At 43.8% G+C, this 21576-nt stretch overlaps 2 protein-coding genes across 2 annotated transcripts; both read left to right on the forward strand.

Annotated features, from left to right (window-relative positions):
* The first annotated feature begins 767 nt into the window (after positions 1–767).
* LOC101483529 (CD109 antigen-like) lies at positions 768–11019 on the forward strand. The gene is made up of 18 exons (XM_076877668.1): positions 768–787; positions 885–1118; positions 1220–1342; positions 1432–1471; positions 2246–2327; positions 2419–2509; positions 2623–2746; positions 2826–2935; positions 3012–3203; positions 3445–3546; positions 3627–3689; positions 5602–5772; positions 5866–6018; positions 6669–6735; positions 6821–6905; positions 10231–10348; positions 10485–10598; positions 10795–11019. The coding sequence occupies exons 6-18, from the start codon at positions 2474–2476 to the stop codon at positions 11017–11019; spliced, it is 1560 nt and encodes a 519-aa protein (XP_076733783.1). The 5' UTR covers positions 768–787; positions 885–1118; positions 1220–1342; positions 1432–1471; positions 2246–2327; positions 2419–2473.
* A 44-nt stretch (positions 11020–11063) lies between these two features.
* LOC143414036 (CD109 antigen-like) lies at positions 11064–15920 on the forward strand. Its single transcript, XM_076877666.1, has 12 exons — positions 11064–11283; positions 11697–11873; positions 12022–12103; positions 12206–12437; positions 12544–12715; positions 12828–13018; positions 13174–13323; positions 13410–13475; positions 13918–14054; positions 14512–14668; positions 14882–14984; positions 15056–15920. Exons 1-12 carry the CDS (start codon positions 11064–11066, stop codon positions 15241–15243), a joined length of 1875 nt encoding a protein of 624 aa, XP_076733781.1. The 3' UTR covers positions 15244–15920.
* The last annotated feature ends 5656 nt before the right edge of the window (positions 15921–21576 follow it).

The following is a 21576-nucleotide window of genomic DNA, read 5'->3' on the forward strand; positions in this document are numbered from 1 at the left end:
CTAGTTATGGATACAATAACACCTCGGTGTGTCTCTCCGGGCTTTGGAAGTGGATTGGAATTGTCTCCACGGACAAATGATGCTGGTCTCTCCCCAGGCAAAGGTGTCGAGTGTGTGCACACCCTCCTGCTATGCTTTGTGTGCTGCGTGTGATATGCTTCCTAATCTTCCTATGCGTGTGAGAGGAGCCCCCTGGGGCCCTGGCAGGAGGACAGGAGGAGGAGCTTGGTCACTCAGGTACAGGTAAAGTGACGCGTTTGCTGTCAGTTTGGAGTCAGAAGCAAACATTCGAAGCGTGACTGTGAACATGAACGCGATCTGGACCCTAGCTGTTTGTTTCAAAGTTGTGAGTTTTGCCGTTTCTGGTCGGACGCAGAATTCATCCAGGTAAGTGGTGGAATTTGGTATGAAGGGAGTCGCATTCGTTTCCTGAACGAGAACGCCTGCATTCGTGAATGAATTGATGGCGCACAACCACCTCCGTTCGTCAGTAACGCACCTTTCTTTCCTCTGTGCCAGTGCTACGTTGTGTCTGGTCTCAGGTCCAGAGGTGGTGCACGCTGGCACGCCGACTCCTCTGGCCGTCACCGTGTTCGGAGACTTCCCGGGCACGGTGACAGCTGAATTGGGACGTGGAAGCACCAAAGTATCGCTGACCGAAGACTTCCAAGAAGGTGATGTGCAGTCACAAGCCGATTCAAGCTTGAATTAGTTTCTTTTAACTTTCGGGAGGGTTAAAAGGTCATTCTGTTTTAAAGGTTTGACGAGTGTCCTCACGCTTCCTCCTGTAAGTATAGTTTTTATTTCTTCTCACGGCAGTAGAGGGGGGAAAAAAAGTCTTTCTGACTGGGATCACAGTGTTAACACTTATGTCATCGCTCCAGATTCCTGACTCCTTAACCCAGAATTCCCTCTTAAACCTGACGGTGCGGGGCTACAAAGGAAACACTGTCATTTTCACCAACACCACCACCCTAACCTTCAGTCCCAGGAATGTGTCCACCTTTATCCAAACTGACAGATCCCGCTACCATCCAGGGGACGCAGTCAAAGTCAGAGCCGTGTGTGTTCAGCTGGATAACCATCCATACAAGGACAGAGTGGATCTCTCTGTACGGGTGCGTCTCTATTGTCTGTGTGAAAGAACAAAGCCACAGGAACTCTGTTCTTTTTTCATTGCTCACTGGGACCTTGACTGATATTCCTTTCTTACATGCAGGATCCCAGTGGGAATATCGTTGACAGGTGGGAGTCCACGCCCAATCTGGGAATCGTGTTGCGAGAATTCCCTTTGTCCCAGACGGCTGCTCTTGGACGCTGGGTGATCGCAGCTACTGTGAATGTAGGGTTGTTGTTGTTTTCCCCTCTGCACGCTGTGATGGACTAAGAAGGAATATCTTCTCATCCGAGCTTCCCTCTTCTTACATGCAGGGTGTGGCTGACGAGAAGCAGTTTGTTGTGGAGCTTCATGGTAACGTGCATATCGATTTATTCCAAAATAACGGTGATGGTTTATGTTCGATCGGTCAGTTTGAGGATAGACGGCACTGGTTGACCTGAACAACATCAGTGGTTCAGAGTGAATCATTCTGACAACAGCTGGATGGATTCCTATTACATTTAATGCCTAGGATTTATCCAAATCCTTTTGCGATGCCTTGACTTTCCCTCTAAAACGGGAATGTCAAACTCATTTTGCATTGTGAGCCACAAACAGCCCCTGAAGTGGGTCGGACCAGTGAAACTCCCCTTTCTGTCGGTGTAAAGAAGTTTGACTGCACATTTGATCCCTGAAATATTTTGATATAGGAAAAAAAGACATGCAGTTTCAACTACATGCTGCTGTAGTAAATGAAGGAAATCTGTCAGCCTGATTCTTTGGGCTTAAATTGATTCCCTCTTTCATATTTTCCATCCTGTCGGGTCAACTGTAGTCTTCGACGGGCCGATTCTGGCCCCCAGGCTTTATATTTGACACCCCTGCTGTAGAATCGCCACGTACTTCAGCTCTACATTTTCTAAATGACTTAAAGTCACAGTTCCCAAATGGCAACGTCTGTTCCCTTTGGCGATCTTCCTGTCACGCCACTCGCTGACATTTTTGTTTTGACGGATCTTCTAATCTTCTTGTTGAGTCTCAGGTCAGCTTGTAATTTTCCCAGCGTCCACTTCTGCAGTGCTTTGTTCTTGGTATCGAAACTAGGATTAAACTGAGATCTACCAAAATGACCATCCTGTCTCACAGAGCGCCCACACTTTGACGTTCTGATCAAGACGCCGTCACACATCCTTGCTGGAGATGACGTCTCAGGATCAGTGAGAGCACTGTGAGCTCATCTGGATCATTTCAGCCAATAACATATTTTCATACATATAAGTGAAGCAAGTGAAGCAGCATTAGTGTGTTTTTCCATTTAGGTACCCTGGTGGACGGCCCTTAGGTGGAACATTAGTTGTTTCTCTGGAGTCTGCTATGAGCAACACGACCTCTGCTATGCAAACTAAAGAGGTGAAGCTCTCCATGTCCCCTTTTCTTCAGTTTTTCATATCTTTAATCATAAACTGAAACAGCAATAGAAACTATAAGAGACACTATCTGTCATTTTTAACCTTCGCTTTCAGTTCTACGGATCAACACAGTTTTTCTTCAGCAATGATCAACTCCAGGCTCTGCATACTTCATCAGTTAGCAGTGACGGTCGTCCCACTGTGCACGTTACTGTCTCTGTTAACGACAGCACCACAGGTATGACGCATTTTAATAAACCAGCGTTGCTGCAAGTATAACTTTAACTTCACCAAACAACATAATGTTCTTTGTTAAGGGTTTAAAGTGAACAAAACCGTGAAAGTCCACCTGATGCAGAATGTATTCCAGCTCACATTCCACGATTTTCCACCCACGCTAAAGCCGTCGTTACACTTCTCTACAAACGTGAGTTATTATTATTATCATAACTCACATGTCAGAGCCTTTTGGACACAGTATTAGTGCCTCCTCTGTTTCACAGCTCAGGATCTCAAGATACGACAGGAAGCCGCTCAGCTCAGTGGACCTAAAGCACTCTGCTGTGGTTCAAATCAATCAGATAACGTCTGTGAAAAACGCAGAACCCACAGCTCTGATACTTCCTGTGTCTGAGGACGGGGACGTCCGCATCAGGTTTAAATTACAGGCTCAAGTTGTGACGCTCTTTATTCAGGTCAGTAATGTAATTCTCCAACACGCAAAGGTGGACTTGCAGAACAATCACAGTTCTGTACTTTTGTTGCTTGTAAGAGTTTCAGTAGCGTAAAAGATGACATTAAATTTAAGAGAAATGACTGAAATTAAAAACACGACCTCTGATGTGTTATGTTTTCAGAAGAACAAAGAAAGATGGAGAACATCAGTTCATAAGTGCACATTTTCTTTATCTTACTGCTATAAATACTGATTTTTAGGCCAGATTTCAGTCCAGTGAGGAGACTCTGAAGATTTCCAACAACTTCTCCTCTCCGAGCGACTCGTATGTTCAGATCGCCCCCGGCAACACATCTGCACAGGTATTATATACAAAGTTAATATTTTTAATATATCACAGCTGCATGTATCCAAAATGTAACTATATTTATTTAATTTCCAGATTGGCTTGCCTCTGCAGATAAATGTAGAGAGCACCTTTAACCTGACCAAGCTTCACTTTGTGGTATGTTTGGTTACATACACAGTGTGTGCATTTGATTTTCTGCATCTTTTCTGCATTAAGGACAAAATGCAACATATTGTAAAGTAAAATTAATCTTATGAATTGCAAGAAAATCTTACAGTGGCCAGCACATAAGTGTCTAAGCTTCTAACTGTAAATCATTTCTGTGGCTTTGTTGTGTTACACACAATTACTCATTAATGCAGAGTACTATGTGTGTGTTTAAACACTGTTACCGGAAGTTGTGCACCTGTCCGTGACACTTCTTCAACCCAACAATGATTTAGTAATGTATGTACAGTGGGGCAAAAAAGTATTTAGTCAGCCACCGATTGTGCAAGTTCCCCCACTTAAAATGATGACAGAGGTCAGTAATTTGCACCAGAGGTACACTTCAACTGTGAGAGACAGAATGTGAAAAAAAAATCCATGAATTCACATGGTAGGATTTGTAAAGAATTTATTCGTAAATCAGGGTGGAAAATAAGTATTTGGTCACCTCAAACAAGGAAAATCTCTGGCTCTCACAGACCTGTAACGTCTTCTGTAAGAAGCTTTTCTGTCCCCCACTCGTTACCTGTATGAATGGCACCTGTTTGAACTCATCATCTGTATAAAAGACACCTGTCCACAGCCTCAAACAGTCAGACTCCAAACTCCGCCATGGCCAAGACCAAAGAGCTTTCGAAGGACACCAGGAAAAGTATTGTAGACCTGCACCAGACTGGGAAGAGTGAATCTACAATAGGCAAGCAGCTTGGTGTGAAAAAATCAACTGTGGGAGCAATCATCAGAAAATGGAAGACATACAAGACCACTGATAATCTCCCTCGATCTGGGGCTCCACGCAAGATCTCATCCCGTGGGGTCAAAATGATCATGAGAACGGTGAGCAAAGATCCCAGAACCACACGGGGGGACCTGGTGAATGACCTGCAGAGAGCTGGGACCAAAGTAACAAAGGTCACCATCAGTAACACACTACAACGGCAGGGAATCAAATCCCGCAGTGCCAGACGTGTTCCGCTGCTGAAGCCAGTGCATGTCCAGGCCCGTCTGAAGTTTGCCAGAGAGCACATGGATGATACAGCAGAGGATTGGGAGAATGTCATGTGGTCAGATGAAACCAAAGTAGAACTTTTTGGTATAAACTCAACTCGTCGTGTTTGGAGGAAGAAGAATACTGAGTTGCATCCCAAGAACACCATACCTACTGTGAAGCATGGGGGTGGAAACATCATGCTATGGGGCTGTTTTTCTGCCAAGGGGACAGGACGACTGATCCGTGTTAAGGACAGAATGAATGGGGCTATGTATCGTGAGATTTTGAGCCAAAGCCTCCTTCCATCAGTGAGAACTTTGAAGATGAAACGAGGCTGGGTCTTCCAACATGACAATGATCCAAAACACACCGCCCGGGCAACAAAGGAGTGGCTCCGTAAGAAGCATTTGAAAGTCCTGGAGTGGCCTAGCCAGTCTCCAGACCTCAACCCCATAGAAAATCTGTGGCGGGAGTTGAAAGTCCGTGTTGCTCGGCGACAGCCCCAAAACATCACTGCTCTCGAGAAGATCTGCATGGAGGAATGGGCCAAAATACCAGCTACTGTGTGTGCAAACCTGGTAAAGACCTATAGAAAACGTTTGACCTCTGTTATTGCCAACAAAGGTTATGTTACAAAGTATTGAGTTGTATTTTTGTTATTGACCAAATACTTATTTTCCACCCTGATTTACGAATAAATTCTTTACAAATCCTACCATGTGGATTCATGGATTTTTTTTTCACATTCTGTCTCTCACAGTTGAAGTGTACCTCTGGTGCAAATTACTGACCTCTGTCATCATTTTAGGTGGGGGAACTTGCACAATCGGTGGCTGACTAAATACTTTTTTGCCCCACTGTATTTTGTAGGTGAGCTCTAAAGGCCAGGTGGTAGCTGCTGGGACCCAAAACTCCTCGTCCTTCTCTGTGACCCCAGCGCTGTCCTGGGCCCCTGCGGCCTGTGTCACCGTTTACTGCATCCTGTCTGACGGCGAGATCATCAGCGACGCAGCACAAATATCCATCAGTCGAGACAGCTATGTACAGGATCTCGTTTTATTATATTGCTCTAATGAATTCCCAACAGTAATCCTCTTCATCCTGTGCCGTACTCTGTGTGCGTGCTCCCCTCAGGTGTCATTAAAGTGGAGCAGTGAAAGCGCCCAGCCAGGTGAGCAGGTATCGCTGACTGTGACCGGTCTTGAATCCAGGTCTCAGCTGGCAGTCACGGTAATGGGGACACACGATGACGCCCTGCAGCCCGATCTGAACTTTAAAGAGGAAGGGGTATGACCGCAGTAACCATGCTTCCTTCTGTATAAATGCTGATTATGTCTGCAGACAAAAGCTTAAAATTCATCTGTGAAACATGAGCTCCTGCGAACCTTCGTCAGAAAGTCACCTGTTTTAGATACCGCACGATTTCCTTCATATTGTTCTCCCAGTCACCCCAGTCACCTCAGTCCCCCAGCACACTGTTCCCAGTTAGATACTGCACGGAAATTGAAAAAGTGATCACTAAACCGGCTCGTCCAGATATAACATATCTGTCTGCTTTGTTAGGAGGTGACTCCTGTTTCTAAGAGCTGGTAACCTCAGTGCTCTGGATTCAGGACCTGAGGCTTAAGGATCGCTGCAATAGAGGAAACCAAGTGTCACCTTTTCTCACCTCCAAAGCTCTGACAGTCTGTAGAGAGTGTGTGTGTGAGAGAGAGTGTAGGTGTGAGTGTGTGTGAGAGTGTAGGTGTGAGTGTGTGTGTGTGGTAGAATAGATCATTTAAAAACTGCGATCGCCTCAGATTCCTATAAAGACGCTTAGACTTTACGTCACACCTGACTTCTAACTCATGTGGTGATCTGACAACAATCCATTTAAAAACTTTCTCGCCCAAACAGATTCACTGTTACCCATTTTTCCTCTTCCTGTCCCACCACAGGACTGTGATCTTCAGATCCTGACCAATACGAAATTATACAGGAAAAACCAGCCTGGACCTAAAAATGGTAAAACGGCTGTTTTTTTTTGTAGTTACGATACTGACTTGACTTTGCATCTTCAGTGCTATAAATACAATCTCATGGCTTTCAGAAGGACATGCCCCAGAGGTGCACAAGGACTGGCACCACTGGATGGATGGTGCTGAAGCTTTGCTGTGGTTGAACACTAACGTTAGGTAAGGGCTGAGAGGGGAAGGTGATTCATCTGATCCACTACAGGGAGTGCAGAATTATTAGGCAAATGAGTATTTTGTCCACATCATCCTCTTCATGCATGTTGTCTTACTCCAAGCTGTATAGGCTCGAAAGCCTACTACCAATTAAGCATATTAGGTGATGTGCATCTCTGTAATGAGAAGGGGTGTGGTCTAATGACATCAACACCCTATATCAGGTGAGCATAATTATTAGGCAACGTCCTTTCCTTTGGCAAAATGGGTCAAAAGAAGGACTTGACAGGCTCAGAAAAGTCAAAAATAGTGAGATATCTTGCAGAGGGATGCAGCAGTCTCAAAACTGCAAAGCTTCTGAAGCGTGATCATCGAACAATCAAGCGTTTCATTCAAAATAGTCAACAGGGTCGCAAGAAGCGTGTGGAAAAACCAAGGCGCAAAATAACTGCCCATGAACTGAGAAAAGTCAAGCGTGCAGCTGCCAAGATGCCACTTGCCACCAGTTTGGCCATATTTCAGAGCTGCAACATCACTGGAGTGCCCAAAAGCACAAGGTGTGCAATACTCAGAGACATGGCCAAGGTAAGAAAGGCTGAAAGACGACCACCACTGAACAAAACACACAAGCTGAAACGTCAAGACTGGGCCAAGAAATATCTCAAGACTGGTTTTTCTAAGGTTTTATGGACTGATGAAATGAGAGTGAGTCTTGATGGGCCAGATGGATGGGCCCGTGGCTGGATTGGTAAAGGGCAGAGAGCTCCAGTCCGACTCAGACGCCAGCAAGGTGGAGGTGGAGTACTGGTTTGGGCTGGTATCATCAAAGATGAGCTTGTGGGGCCTTTTCGGGTTGAGGATGGAGTCAAGCTCAACTCCCAGTCCTACTGCCAGTTTCTGGAAGACACCTTCTTCAAGCAGTGGTACAGGAAGAAGTCTGCATCCTTCAAGAAAAACATGATTTTCATGCAGGACAATGCTCCATCACACGCGTCCAAGTACTCCACAGCGTGGCTGGCAAGAAAGGGTATAAAAGAAGAAAAACTAATGACATGGCCTCCTTGTTCACCTGATCTGAACCCCATTGAGAACCTGTGGTCCATCATCAAATGTGAGATTTACAAGGAGGGAAAACAGTACACCTCTCTGAACAGTGTCTGGGATGCTGTGGTTGCTGCTGCACGCAATGTTGATGGTGAACAGATCAAAACACCGACAGAATCCATGGATGGCAGGCTTTTGAGTGTCCTTGCAAAGAAAGGTGGCTATATTGGTCGCTGATTTGTTTTTGTTTTGTTTTTGAATGTCAGAAATGTATATTTGTGAACAGAGGTGTGGACTCGAGTCACATGACTTGGACTCGAGTCAGACTCGAGTCATTAATTTTATGACTTTAGACTTGACTTGAAAAAATGTTCTAAGACTTGTGACTTGACTTGGACTTTTACACCAATGACTTGGGACTTGAATTGGACTTGAACCGGTTTACTTGAAAAGACTTGATATTTTACCCCAAATACAAAATTTAACATGCATATTATATAGAGATTGAAAATGTGACGTCATTCACGGGTAGAACCGCAAAGGATTCTGGGAACTCGTGGCAAGCGGTACTAGCGCACGCAGGCTTTCAATTAAAATCAGTTATACAGCGATAAAAAGAAACACAAGAAGCTGTTGTATTATTAACTGCAATAGCCGGTCGCATGACAGCCATGGGAAGCCGACGGGTAAAGAGATCGGTTGTTATCGGATTACGTCGTTGAAGAGAAATTGTTCGAGCCATGTTTCCGAAGTAACAAAGAGGCGACGGGTGGCCTGGATTGCAGCCATTCAAAGGTCAAATATAACGTCCCAGAACACTCCAGCTCACAGGTTAGTCTGCTCCAAGCATTTACACAAAGGTCAGTGTTTTTTAGTAGTTAATACGTCACTTTCATAACATAACTGGTGATATAGGTTACAAGCAAGTCTGGCGCTGAACAGAAATTGTCGCGCTATGCTCCTTTATTTATTGTGCATAAATAGTGAATTGTCCTGACACAATATTGCGTTTCGCCTCTGTTATTATGGTACATTAACAAAAACATATACTTTTATTCACAGGATAAAACAGTTTTTTTGTATCACTAATTGCCCAGTACGATTACAGCATACAGTATTATTGTCACTGCTACATTTCTGTGATGCTACCAGAAATTATTTCCACTACTAATTAATTACCGTTGAGCTCAAAGGTTATATTAATAAACGGTTAACGAATGTGTATTTATGACGACGATTTGTGAGACTGGTAAACTTATGATACGTACGATGGTCTTTCGTTCTACACGGTGCATTTCAAAGTCCTGCACCCATCTGTCGGTAAACTGTACCTGGGCTTGTTGCAGTGACCGGAAGTTACTAAACTTCATGAGTGTGTGCACTCACTCCAAGAACCGTATAATTATAAATATGCATATAAATATGCTACGATGAGATAGCTGACTTCATCTAACTAGCAAATGTTGTCCAGGCTACGTTGGTGATACAGTTTTTTTAATGTGTATGATATTTTTGTCATGCGATTTTAAAGCCGGTCCTACAACCGCATCCAAGAATGACATGCAGCTTATCTCAGAACTGTCGGTGAAAATTATTCTTGGAGCTAGGTTTAATTGAGCTGCATTTTAAAGAGGTGCAATTTCACAATTTGTGTATATTTTCTAAGTTAACTATTTTGTCATGTGTTGAGAAAAACACAGATTTTAAAATTACATGGTCTAATATTTACATTTAGCATATAACTGCAACATTATTTTTTCGTTGTTTTTTTTTTTAAAGACTCGAAAGGACTTGAAATTCAAAGTTTCAGACTTGTGACTTGACTCGGACTTTTACACCAGTGACTTGAGACTCGACTCTGACTTGCCTGACATTACTTGAGACTTGACTTGTGACTTGAGGATAAAGACTTGAGACTTACTTGAGACTTGCAAAACAATGACTTGGTCCCACCTCTGTTTGTGAATGTGGAGATGTTATATTGGTTTCACTGGTAAAAATAAATAATTGAAATGGGTATATATTTGTTTTTTGTTAAGTTGCCTAATAATTATGCACAGTAATAGTCACCTGCACACACAGATATCCCCCTAAAATAGCTAAAACTAAAAACAAACTAAAAACTACTTCCAAAAACATTCAGCTTTGATATTAATGAGTTTATTTGGGTTCATTGAGAACATGGTTTTTGTTCAATAATAAAATTATTCCTCAAAAATACAACTTGCCTAATAATTCTGCACTCCCTGTAGTTCACTGAATATTGCTGCTTTTTCCTTTCTCTCAGCAATCGGACTTGGACAAGTGAGAAAATACTCGTTCCAGATGGCATTACTGCTATGGGAGCTTTAGCACTGGTGATGTCGGAGAACCTGGGCTTGGTCTTCACTCCTGTGCTGCAAAAGGTAACAAAACACTCTTCACATTTCTGGTATTCGTGCTTCCTTCTTTTACGAACGAGGAGTTTTACGAACTGAGATGCTGAGGAGTTATCTTCCCCGACCTTCTTAATAACTCTCGCTTATGTTGTTTCATCGACAGCTGACTGTCTCCAAAGATTTTTCCTTGTCTCTGGGCGCCCCATCACTCCTCATCAGAGGAGAGGAGATTGTGTTGGAAGTGAAGATCATCAACCATTTGGAGCAGGAGATGGATGTATGTAGGACGCACTTTGTGGTACATTGTAGCTGAATAAGGCTGAGTTTGGTAAATAATCTGACATCTATTGACAGAGATCCGAGTCTCTCCCTGTTGCATGAATTATTGCTCACTTCCATCATTTCTGGCACGGCATATTTTCCCTGTTTTTAAAGATTGCGCTTTGCTGTCATACGTTTCTCTGCATATGTAGGTCATCGTGCTGCTAGCACAGAGCAAGTCCTTTGAGTTTGTTCTGACGCACCGAAAAGATGCATCTGTTATCAATGCTCAGAAAGTCACCGTGGAGAGTCACGGCTCTGCTTCAGCTCTGTTCCCTGTGAGGCCTTTGGCTCTGGGTGAGGTGGAGATATCTGTGGATGCTGTGTCTGCAGAGGCCTCAGACAGTCTTGTTTGGAGAGTGATGGTGAAGGTATGATAAAGCAGGGAGATGTCTGAGCATAGGACGGTGCCTGCAACACGATGTCGCTACAAGATGTGCTTTTGAACTTATGCGGCACAGTTATTCCTATCATAACACTGAAATGCTTGTTCCTGAAGCCCGAGGGAGTTGAACAGTACTTCTCTCAGACGCTGTTCCTGGAGATGGAACCGGAGAAACGGAACAAATCCACAGCCCTCTCCTTCTCCTTCCCCCCAAATGTGGTGCCCGGCAGTCAGAGGGCCCGTGTGGTACTGGCTGGTAAGTCTGCCGTTTGTCCTCTTACTGTTCGTGCATGCAGTTTGTTTACTTTGAGTCGTTTAGGCATGTATCATAGCAGAAAAGCAGATTTCAGGTTCAGCTTGTCTTGATAGTCAGCTGCAGGATAAACGTTTCATCTTGCAGAACTGCGGCTTCCTGCTCAGTGAGGCTGTTTTTTTTTCCATCCTTCTGTAACGTGTCATTTAAGCCACTTCCCCCGACTTTCAAGGTGCCCATTTAAAAAAAATACTCTTTATATTCCATTCAAAAGTTACCTTATTTGAACACTCGTCTGGTGAAAGAGACACTTTCTGTTCCCATTCCGGTCTCACCTTCCAGCTCAAATTGCTCAAAAACAAACATGTTGTTCATGTGTTAAATCTTTCCATCCTCTGTCCTGCTGCTTCTCGCAGGCGATATCCTGGCTTTGTCCATCAACAACTTGGGTTCACTGGTTCAGCTGCCGCTTGGATGTGGGGAACAGAACATGATCCACTTTGCTCCAAGTGTATATGTTATCCAGTACCTGGACACTTCAAACCAGGATGACCAAGAGCTCAGGAGAAAGGCTCTAGCTTACATGATGGAAGGTTAGATGGACCTCGGTCACTCATAAAGATCACTGACCTGGAGAACTAGTTATCACAATATATAAGAACGTCTTCTGAGTGTTAAATTGAAGGTTCTCTGAGCCCATTAAGGGGTTTGTCACAAGCATTTTTGCTTTTTTGCTGTAAGGTTATCAGAAACAGTTGTCCTACCAGAGAGAAGACGGTTCCTTCAGTGCTTTTGGAAACAGCGACACCTCTGGCAGCACATGGTAAGGTCACCCGTGTGGTCCATTTTCATAAATGTTTTCTCTAAAATCGCAAATTTTCTGATGCTCCTTCTTCTCTCTCCTCTCTTCTTTCTCTGGATCCAGGCTGACGGCCTTTGTGCTGCGCTGCTTCCTCCAGGCTCAGCCCTACGTGAAGATAGACCAGAGCATCCTGGACAGGGCTGTGTCTTGGCTCTTAAAACGCCAGGGCCCCCAAGGAGAGTTCAGTGAGGTGGGCAGACTGATCCACACCGAGATGCAGGGAGGGCTGGATAAGGGCCCGGTGGCGCTGACGGCTTATGTCCTGATTGCACTTATGCAGGATGAAGTCTACACAGTGAGTTAGGGCAGAAATCTATTTTTAAGCTTTCTAGAAGCTGATACTTAAATGGACAGGATGTCTGCGAATGCTAATAATACTGTATTGGTTTCTCTGTATGAAGGAGATACACGAAGCCAGTGTGTCTCTGGCCAGAAAGTACCTGGAGGACAAAGTGTCCAGTGAAGTGATTAGTAACTACAGCCTGTGTCTGACGGCTTACGCTTTAGCTTTGGTCAACAGTCCCGTCTCTTTCACCGCACTGACTCAACTCGGCAAGAGAGCGGACTACATCGGTGACTCAGCCTTTTTTTCTATCTGAAGCTTTTATAAAAACAGCAACATCCCATCCTTTACTTACCGACTTATACAGTGGCTGTGTCAGTTAGCCTGTGGTTATTCTCTTAGATGGAGTGATGATGTGGAGTTCGTCTGCAGGCCCGAGGTCACGTAACCAGAAGCTGCCCTCAGCACAGATCGAGATGGCCTCGTATGTGCTGCTAGCTCACATCAACCGTGGCTCACTCTTTGATGGCATTACACAAATGAAGTGGTTAAGCACACAGAGAAACCATCTAGGAGGCTACGGAACAACACAGGTGAGACAAACCTCTTTTCCTCTTACTGATTCTCACCTGTGTACAGATATACAGCATATTTCAGCTCCGCCATGGATTCTCACAAATATTCCCACATTCTGCCCCTAAAGTCGATATTTATCCACGATGGCTGCATCTTCTGTTCCCTTCCTCAGGACACAGTAGTAGCTCTCCAGGCTCTGGCTTCCTACGCAGCGTTCAGCGGTGCCAATGCCATCAACCTCATGGTCAGTGTGTCTTCTCCAGAATCTTCATCACTGTTTCGAATCAACGCCACCAACTATCGAACATATCAAAGTCAAGAGGTGCATCCGTTACCTGGCGTTAGATGGTTGATATGTACAGTAACTGAAATTTATTTAATCTCCAATTTTCATTTCATGTTTCTCAGATTCCTGCTGAAAACAATCTGCATCTAAAAATATCCATGGAAGGCAGAGGCTTTGCCACATTTCAGGTGCAGTTGTACGGCTTCTCTGTTTCTGTGTACCGCTGTGGTTCCATTTCAGGAATTATTTTTAAGGTACAGATTTGATGAGAAACTGGAACTCGCCCTTACACATCAGGAATGTTTCCTCCATCGTGTTGAGCTCGACAGACGGTTTAACCACCAGCGCGCGAGCAGCATAAACTGCAGCAGCAGCTGTGCGCGATAGCTTCTCTTAGCACAACGTTGTGCATCATAAATGAAAATGCTGCATCATAATGGATCCCAAGCAATTAACGTCAGACAGCATCTGTCTGCACTGCAGATAAAATCGCTGAGAGGAGAACTGAGGTGAAAGGTTAATCTCTCCGTTGTGCTGTTAGTTTTTGTATGAGACGTGTGTTTTCTTTTAACTGTATACTTCAGCTTTTAATCGATAATCAAACATTTGTAACTGTTTCCATGACTACAGCTGAACGTCTTTTACCACTTGGAGAGGGAAACTTTTGCAGAGAACCACCAGCAAGCTGCGGACGAAGCTTTCTCATTACGCATCGATGCTGCTGATGGCAGCGACCGCAATCACATGATGTTGTCTGTATGCACAAGGTGAGCGGTTCACACATGGACAGTGCGTTTCTATGTACTGTATTTATTTTTATTTGGTTAACCCAGCCTGAAAGGATGGATTAGAAATGAGTAGATCAGAGGGACAGATCGGATTTTGCTCTTCTGAGTTAAAGTCAGAAAGGCACAGCTGAGATGGTTTGGACACGTGCAGAGGAGGGATGGTGGACGATGGAAGACCTCACAGAATATTCATGAATGTGGTGAAGGAGACCATGCAGAGGGTTAGTGTGACGGGGGAGGATGCTGGGACAGGGGGAGATGGAGGAAGATGATTTATCCAAGGAGCTTGAAAACAAAATCAAGTTTCTTGAAGACGTTTTGAGGTGAAACATCCATTACTATGAGCTGGATGACTGAGAACCTACGCAGACAAAAAGATTTATCATCATTTGGTTACTATGCATGTTAAACACTCTGAAATTTTTGTCCTCTCCAGATTAAAGGACAGTCAGCTGATACCTCACACAGGTATGGTTATATTGGATGTAGGCCTGCTCAGCGGGTTCACACTCTCTCCTGAGGCTGCTGTCCAATCAGCTGTTATCAGGAAGGTGGAGACGGCACCCGAGAAAGTCATCCTGTACCTGGATTCAGTAAGTGTTTGAAGCAGCCTAACGGCAATCAGCGTGAAGCTTTAAAACCCGCTCTATGCGTATTATTTGGGTGTGATATTAACCCCTTTTCATTTGCCCTGCAATGCTTCACCAGCACTGGTTTCCTACATTAAATGAAAATGCATGTTGATAAAATAGCAGGAATCTGATTACATCACGTGCGTAGTGACATTATTCTGGTGTCATTTGCAGCTCAACAAGTCAGAGGTTTGTATCAACCTTCCCCTCGTCAGAAACTACAAAGTGGCCCGCGTGCACGACGCTGTGGCACGCGTTTACGACTACTATGAGCCAAGTGAGTACGACTGTGAATAGTGTCGTTTTTAAAAAAATATTTAATGTGAATGATCGTATTTTTAATTTCAGCGAGAAACGCGATGAGCACGTACAATTCGCGAGGTCTGCCCGGCATGGACTCCTGCTTCTTCTGTGGTGCAAACTGTGATCTCTGCAGGCCTGGAATCACCATCACCATGTCCGCTCAGTCGATGGCTGCCTACAGCTTCAGCTGCCTGTTTCTCGGACTCACTGTTTTTCTTGTTTTCGTCGGTTAGATGGACTTGGACTCACACATTCATATGTACTGGATATATATGTGTCTTTTACACAAAACTCATTTTGGCCTCGTCCTATCCAGTGGACTGTTCCTTTGTTTAGTGCTCTCTGCTGTTAACAGTGTCTTCTTTTTTGTAAAGATGTGAATATGAAATGACTGGTAGTGGAAACGTGTTAAATTTCTTTTTATCTAACACATACTATCTAAAACAGATGCATTTCCATTTAAAGCTTCTTTAAAGCTACTATGATTCCATAAGTTGAGAAAAATGAACCATTAAATGAAGGAGCGCTGTAGCCGATAGTAGCAAACAGAAAAATTAAGGTGACGTTTTCCCTCATTTGCACACATGCCCTGTTGTGTCTCTGTTGGCAGGAAATGCAGATGTACTGAGCTGCCCAGAGTCATATAAATGCTAAAAAGGATTATTGTACAGCTCTGCAGACTTCCAGCAAATGTCTGACTTGTAGCTTTAATGTTTTTAATCCCTGTTGGTATTCAGTTGAATAACCTGCTGGATTGAAGCAGCACTCACCTCACGGAGTTTGCAGGTACACTGAAAAAGGGGAAGTAACCAGGTTTGACGTTACTGATGGAATCATTAAAATAATTGTTACTGTATCTCAGAACAAATGCATGTTTAAGTTTGCACCACATAAACTCTCTAATAAACTTTCTGCTCATCTGTTTTATAGTGGCAATAATTCACACCACTTTAACACTTACTGGATTGCATAAAATCTGAAGCTGAACATGACCTTTGACCTCACACTTGGTGACTTGTTCTTTCTTTTAATAAGCTATCGTTGTTTTTTGCATTTTAATGGAAATGCACGTCTGGTTTTTATGTAAAATATTTTTTGAAAGGCTCATTGGCAAAGTGGTTTCCCTCCAGGGACAATGAAGCTTTTCGGTTCATAAGTAAAAGCAGACATGGAAAGCAGAACATTAGATGTCCCACAAAAAGGAAACTGACTCACATCTGGACCTTCAGCTGTTGGTTGTGCAGCCTGTGAGAACATCTCATAAATTCTTTCCTTGCCTTAATTACTCCCAAGCTAAAGGTAAAGCTCCTGTCGTTCCATTTTTGTGCAGTACATTACATATCCTTAGTGTCTGCACGCTCTTGTGCTTATCCCACCGGCTCCTCCCCCTAATGCTCACATATGTTGCTGTTTTTAGTCATCATATAATCCAAAATTACTGAAGTGTGGCAGCACACCAGGAGCTTTCAGCAGTTTAACCTAAACTTACGTAAACCTCACCAGTTACCATCACGTTAACCTGAAAGCTGTTCCATAAAAAGCTCCAAAGCTGCAGTTGTGAATGTCAAACACTAGATGGCAGTCTTGGTATCATAATAAAGATGGTCTCAAAGTTCAGGCTGGAGCCATAAAAGCTACATTTGTCTTGTTTCTTTAACATTTAATATTGCCAATAAAGTCAGCAGTTCTCATGATACAGAGAGGTGATATTAGATATAAAACTCCTCTGCTTACAATAAATGCACCCGTGAGCATTTTAACAAAGTTACAGGATGAAATGTTGATGCATCGACCCTGCTGTGTCGTGGGTCATGCTATGAAAACAGCGTCGGGAGCGCATGCGGTGCCCATGATGTCATGCACGTACTATGCGTCAGGCCTGACGAGTGCCTAATGTCCTTAACTGACAGACAGCTTAGGATCAGCAAAGCATTCGGTTTTACATTAGCTGCGAGGAAAGAAGCACTTGGTATGGGAGAGAGCTAAGAGGATTTATAGCTTTAGGAGAATTTCCCCACACCTGGTTGTGAGCAGAAGCAGAAGATTAAAAAGCACACCTTTCCCCCTGAAATCCCTCCTGTCTGCTTTTGCAGAAGTTTCTGGAATCCATATTTTGGTCTTATCATACCCAGGTCAACATCGAGCCCCAGACTCATAAATCAGATTCGTGCTGATTCCTTCTCCTCAGTGTGGCTGTACAGAGGTATAACGCTGACTACGCGCCTAGGAGATGCAGATGGGTTAAACTCAGTGAAGGAGATGGTTATTTATGAGCTCCATCTCCTGATGGGAGCTAATGCAGCTGCTGCTAGACAGAAGCTGAGTGTAGCTCCGATCAGCGACAGATTTTTTGCATATGAATCTTTCAAACTCTCCCATCAAAGTGGAAAAGTTAGATGACAGGGATACACACATTTAAGTGCAGTAACCATGTTGCTTTGTATACTCAGCAGCGGTTGTTATATGATATACTATAATATTATAATGATAAATTACACGATAACCGCTGCTTTTGTGACCGCAGTTATTCACTTTGGGATGGCGCGGTTAGGAATCGCATCTGGTGAGTTTGATGCTTTAATCCGGCACAAGTTTTCTTCCAAAAACAGGCAGATAATTGCTCCCCGTGGTCCAGCTCCAGATGACATCAGTAGGAAACAATTGCCATCCAAACAAACAACGGCATCATATGGAAAATCGCTGCTGTGGGTGTTGTGACTAAATTCGCGGTGGAAGCAACAACAAAGATGAATGGAAGCTTGGTGTCCCTGGTGATGCTACCTCAGTGATTCCCCGTCTGCACGGAGAGGAGGATGCTGCGTTTGTTTGGCAAGGAATGCTTCATTCACGAGTAGGTCATGGAAAATCCCTCGGAGCTTTCTTCCCACCCGTAGCGAGTGAATATTTACACAACCCCCACGCGACCCCGAACAATCCGGCTCAGACAGACAAATCCATGCAAGAGCGTGCAGGAGAGGTGGGGGGATCCCGGGCAGCAGAGCAGAGGTCCACTTAGTCAGCCTGCCCGTGGCCTAATCTGAGCATACCAGCATGATATGATCCAGGTAAAGATGATATCAGACATCAGAGGAGTCTGGTTCATACTTTGTCACCACCAAAGATTATGTTTGGCTACTCGCTCATGTGAATCATTGTCTGTTGATGTTTGTGTCTGCAATTCACTCTTATTTGTACAAATACGAGCTGCCACAAGCCCAGTGAAGCCACAAGCTATTGCCCAAATCTGGGGCTGTGGATGCATGTCTGGGCATTCTGCAAGTCTAATAAAAATTCTTAATAAAAACAAATCTTGAAGCAACTGACCGGAGGGTAGAAAGATAAAAAAAAATGTTTAAAATATGTGCACAATGACAAAAGATAATCAGTTCCATTCTTTTTATGTATCTTTAATAAGACACAGAAACAATTCTCAGTGAGCTGCTCATTTGATGACAGTGGGGAGAAAAACATTCCTGAAAGAGAGAAACGTCCAGCAGAACCAAACAGGAAGGAAACCATCTGTCTGGTCTGGTTGGGGTGAAGAGAAAGTGGAGATAGAAAATATAAGAAGTGAGAAACAACAGACAGAGCAGGCAGATTAAAGCCAGAGCTGCGTTACTCGCACCAGGAAAAAGGAGACAGAGTTAATGACTGCTGCCTCGTGAATAAGCAGACTTTTAGTGTCTCTGGACATCCAGAGGAATGAAAGGTAGGAGTGTTGAGTGTTGGCTGGACTGAGAGGCCGAAGTGATGGGATGCTTAAGCAGACGGGATCAGGAAGGGTGAAAATGATGATGAATGATGCTGAAACTGTGACTAAGGTGTGAAGAAAGTGGGTCGATTTTGGAACCACTGATTTACATTTCTTTACTCTGACTGTGAGAGAATAACCTCTTCAGCTGGTTCCAGACCTTTTAATATCAAATTATGCTACAAAAGTAGTATTTTTTTCTTATTGTGGTGAAAGAGCATCACCAGGAAACGCTTCAACAAGACTAGCTTCTGGATTATGATTTATTGATTCAGTCTGGCTCACAATGACTTCTTGACTCATCTCCGGACTTCTGTTAACTCTTTGCGTGTGAGCTAAAGAGGCAAATGATTCAAATTAAAAGCCAGACATAACTTAACCAGTCATGCACACATGCAAGTGAAGCAAACCCAAACTGCAGATGCTGGTGTGACCTCAGGCTCTCGGTTTTCAACTCAGTTTTCACCAGGGTCGGTTTAGCTACCCTGTATTCAACTGTCGCACATTTCCTCAAACTCTCTGCCCAATTAGAGTAATCAGAAGCAGATGGATTCAGGTTTCCACCTCGGCTCCTGTATGTGCGTGGGCTAGAGCCTTTGTATTCTCTGTGGACATGAAGGAGAGCCGGACAGAAGTAAAGTCAAAGCAGTATGTGTATAGTACAAATGTATGTAAAAGCCCCTAGAAAGCAGCACTGTGTTTGCACAGACATATCTAACTGACACGGGTTATTTATGTGTCTAACCCACAGAAAGAGCGGGAGTTCCTGCAATCTGACGAGGAACCAAACACTGTCTGACTGAGCCGTCTGAATCTGCGCGATAAACTGCTGTGATTACTTCACACCGAGGACACACACATGCACACCGGCCGTGCATCCCTCAGCTAAACACATGTACACACATGCGCATGTTCCTGCAGAAGCAGGGATCACGGGACCGACGAACGGCATGAGCTGAGAAAACCCCCACTTTTTTACTCACATATGACACGATGATAATGAACGCTGGAAATGCTGCTGGAAATACTCCAGTCAGAGTTGAGATGGAGTGTACAGAGTCTGATACGAGCTTCTGTGTTTCGTCGTCTGACAGCGCCTCATTAACTGCACTTTGAGTGATGCAACCTCACATTTTCTCTCAGTTATAAATCACTGATTAAAGTCAGCCTCACTGAAGGATGGAAAGGGACTAATGTCTTTATCTGACATATTTCTACTTTTAATTTACTGTAGCGAGGATGTGCTGTGAGAGAAATTTATACATATATACTTGTTTAAGCAGATTTCAGAGGTATTGCTGTACTTTCGCCTGCAGGAAGGTGCAAAGGTGACAAAACATGTGTCAGACTTGTTCCTTTGTCCATAATAGTCCACGATGCACTTTTAGCCCTGTTTTTGGAGTCTGCCATCTTCTTGTTTTGTTTTGTGCCCACAAAAATCTGCTATCAGAGTGATGCACTAAGCCCAATAAGCAAGAAAGAGCTGAAACTCAAAGCTGTTTACGGCTTAAAACATATGGAAAGGTGCTTCAGCCCAAAGATACTTGTGATTGATAAACCGCAGCAGCTACCCCACAGTTTTTATAATATTACCTCTAAGGGTTTCCATATTATTAATACATGGCCTGGACAATATTTTTAAAAGTCAAAAACTGGAGTTTCTTGAGGGTCTACCTAAAGTTAGCTCCAAGTATAATTTCCCATAGATTCCCACATTAAAATGTTCACCTGTAATGAGCACCAGTTCAGCTTGCTGGGTTGACGAGTCGATGCATGTTAGGTTACTTGATGATTCTAAACTGGCTGCAGATGTTTAATAAACTGCTTTGTGTAGAGAATAAAATGGTTAAAATGTGACTTTTAGTCTAAAGTGTTTAAGTGGTCATTAAAGAAAAGGAATATGTAAGTAACAACAATTATTGGGGGTTTGGCGACTTTCAGTCACTTTGGTGCCCCCAGTGGTTGCTTTGAGAGAGTAAAAGTGTTTTACCATCTTTTTTTATATGTTGGTGCCTATCAGTAGGGATCTGTTGGTGTTGGCATCACTGCACACTGTGACCGAACTCTATGCACCGTTAGAGAGAACATCATCCCACCTCTACAAGTACAGCAAAGCAGAAATGCAACTTTGGGAGACATCAGTCAACTCCCATTTGCATATTCCCAAACTGCCTCAAAACTTTGGAAACTTTATATTTTGTGGTTGTGCAACTGATTCTTACACGAAAGAAAGCCCCAAAATCCCCCCTTAAGATCTCTCTGCTGTCTTTTTGTGTCAGAAAGGCTAACAGAAAATGTCAAACTCTGCCTACTATGTGTAAGCTCTGCTGCAGACTTGGCTGGTCAGTACCAAGGAAAACATTCTTATGATTTCATAATGTAGCAGTCCACAAATTACTGTGCAGTGTCCACAGCTCTGTCTGGTCTCACTGGGGCTGTGATTTCACCAGAGCTGATCTCGCTGTCTAAATATTTCCTGTCAGTTTAAAGACTTTTCCTGCAGGGCAGACGGTATAAAAGTCAGACCCCGAGCGCCGTGCCCCCACATAACAGTCAGTCACAGTGTTACGGGGAGGCCTCCTGAGCTGACACAGACACTGTTGGGTCTGTGTTTCCACAAACCCCGCTAATTCTAGAGACTTATTCATCATGAAGAAAACAAGACAGTCGATCGATCCATTACTTGCACAAGGGAGGCCTCGTCTGTGTCCAGCACGACAAAGAACCCCAAAATGGTGGCCTCCTCTCGCTGCCTTTTATTGACAAACTTCAAACAATAGTTTACAAAGCACCTCCCCTTGCAACCCCCCTTTGG

The sequence above is a fragment of the Maylandia zebra genome, linkage group LG19, assembly GCF_041146795.1.
Source record: "Maylandia zebra isolate NMK-2024a linkage group LG19, Mzebra_GT3a, whole genome shotgun sequence".
Taxonomy (NCBI): domain Eukaryota; kingdom Metazoa; phylum Chordata; class Actinopteri; order Cichliformes; family Cichlidae; genus Maylandia; species Maylandia zebra.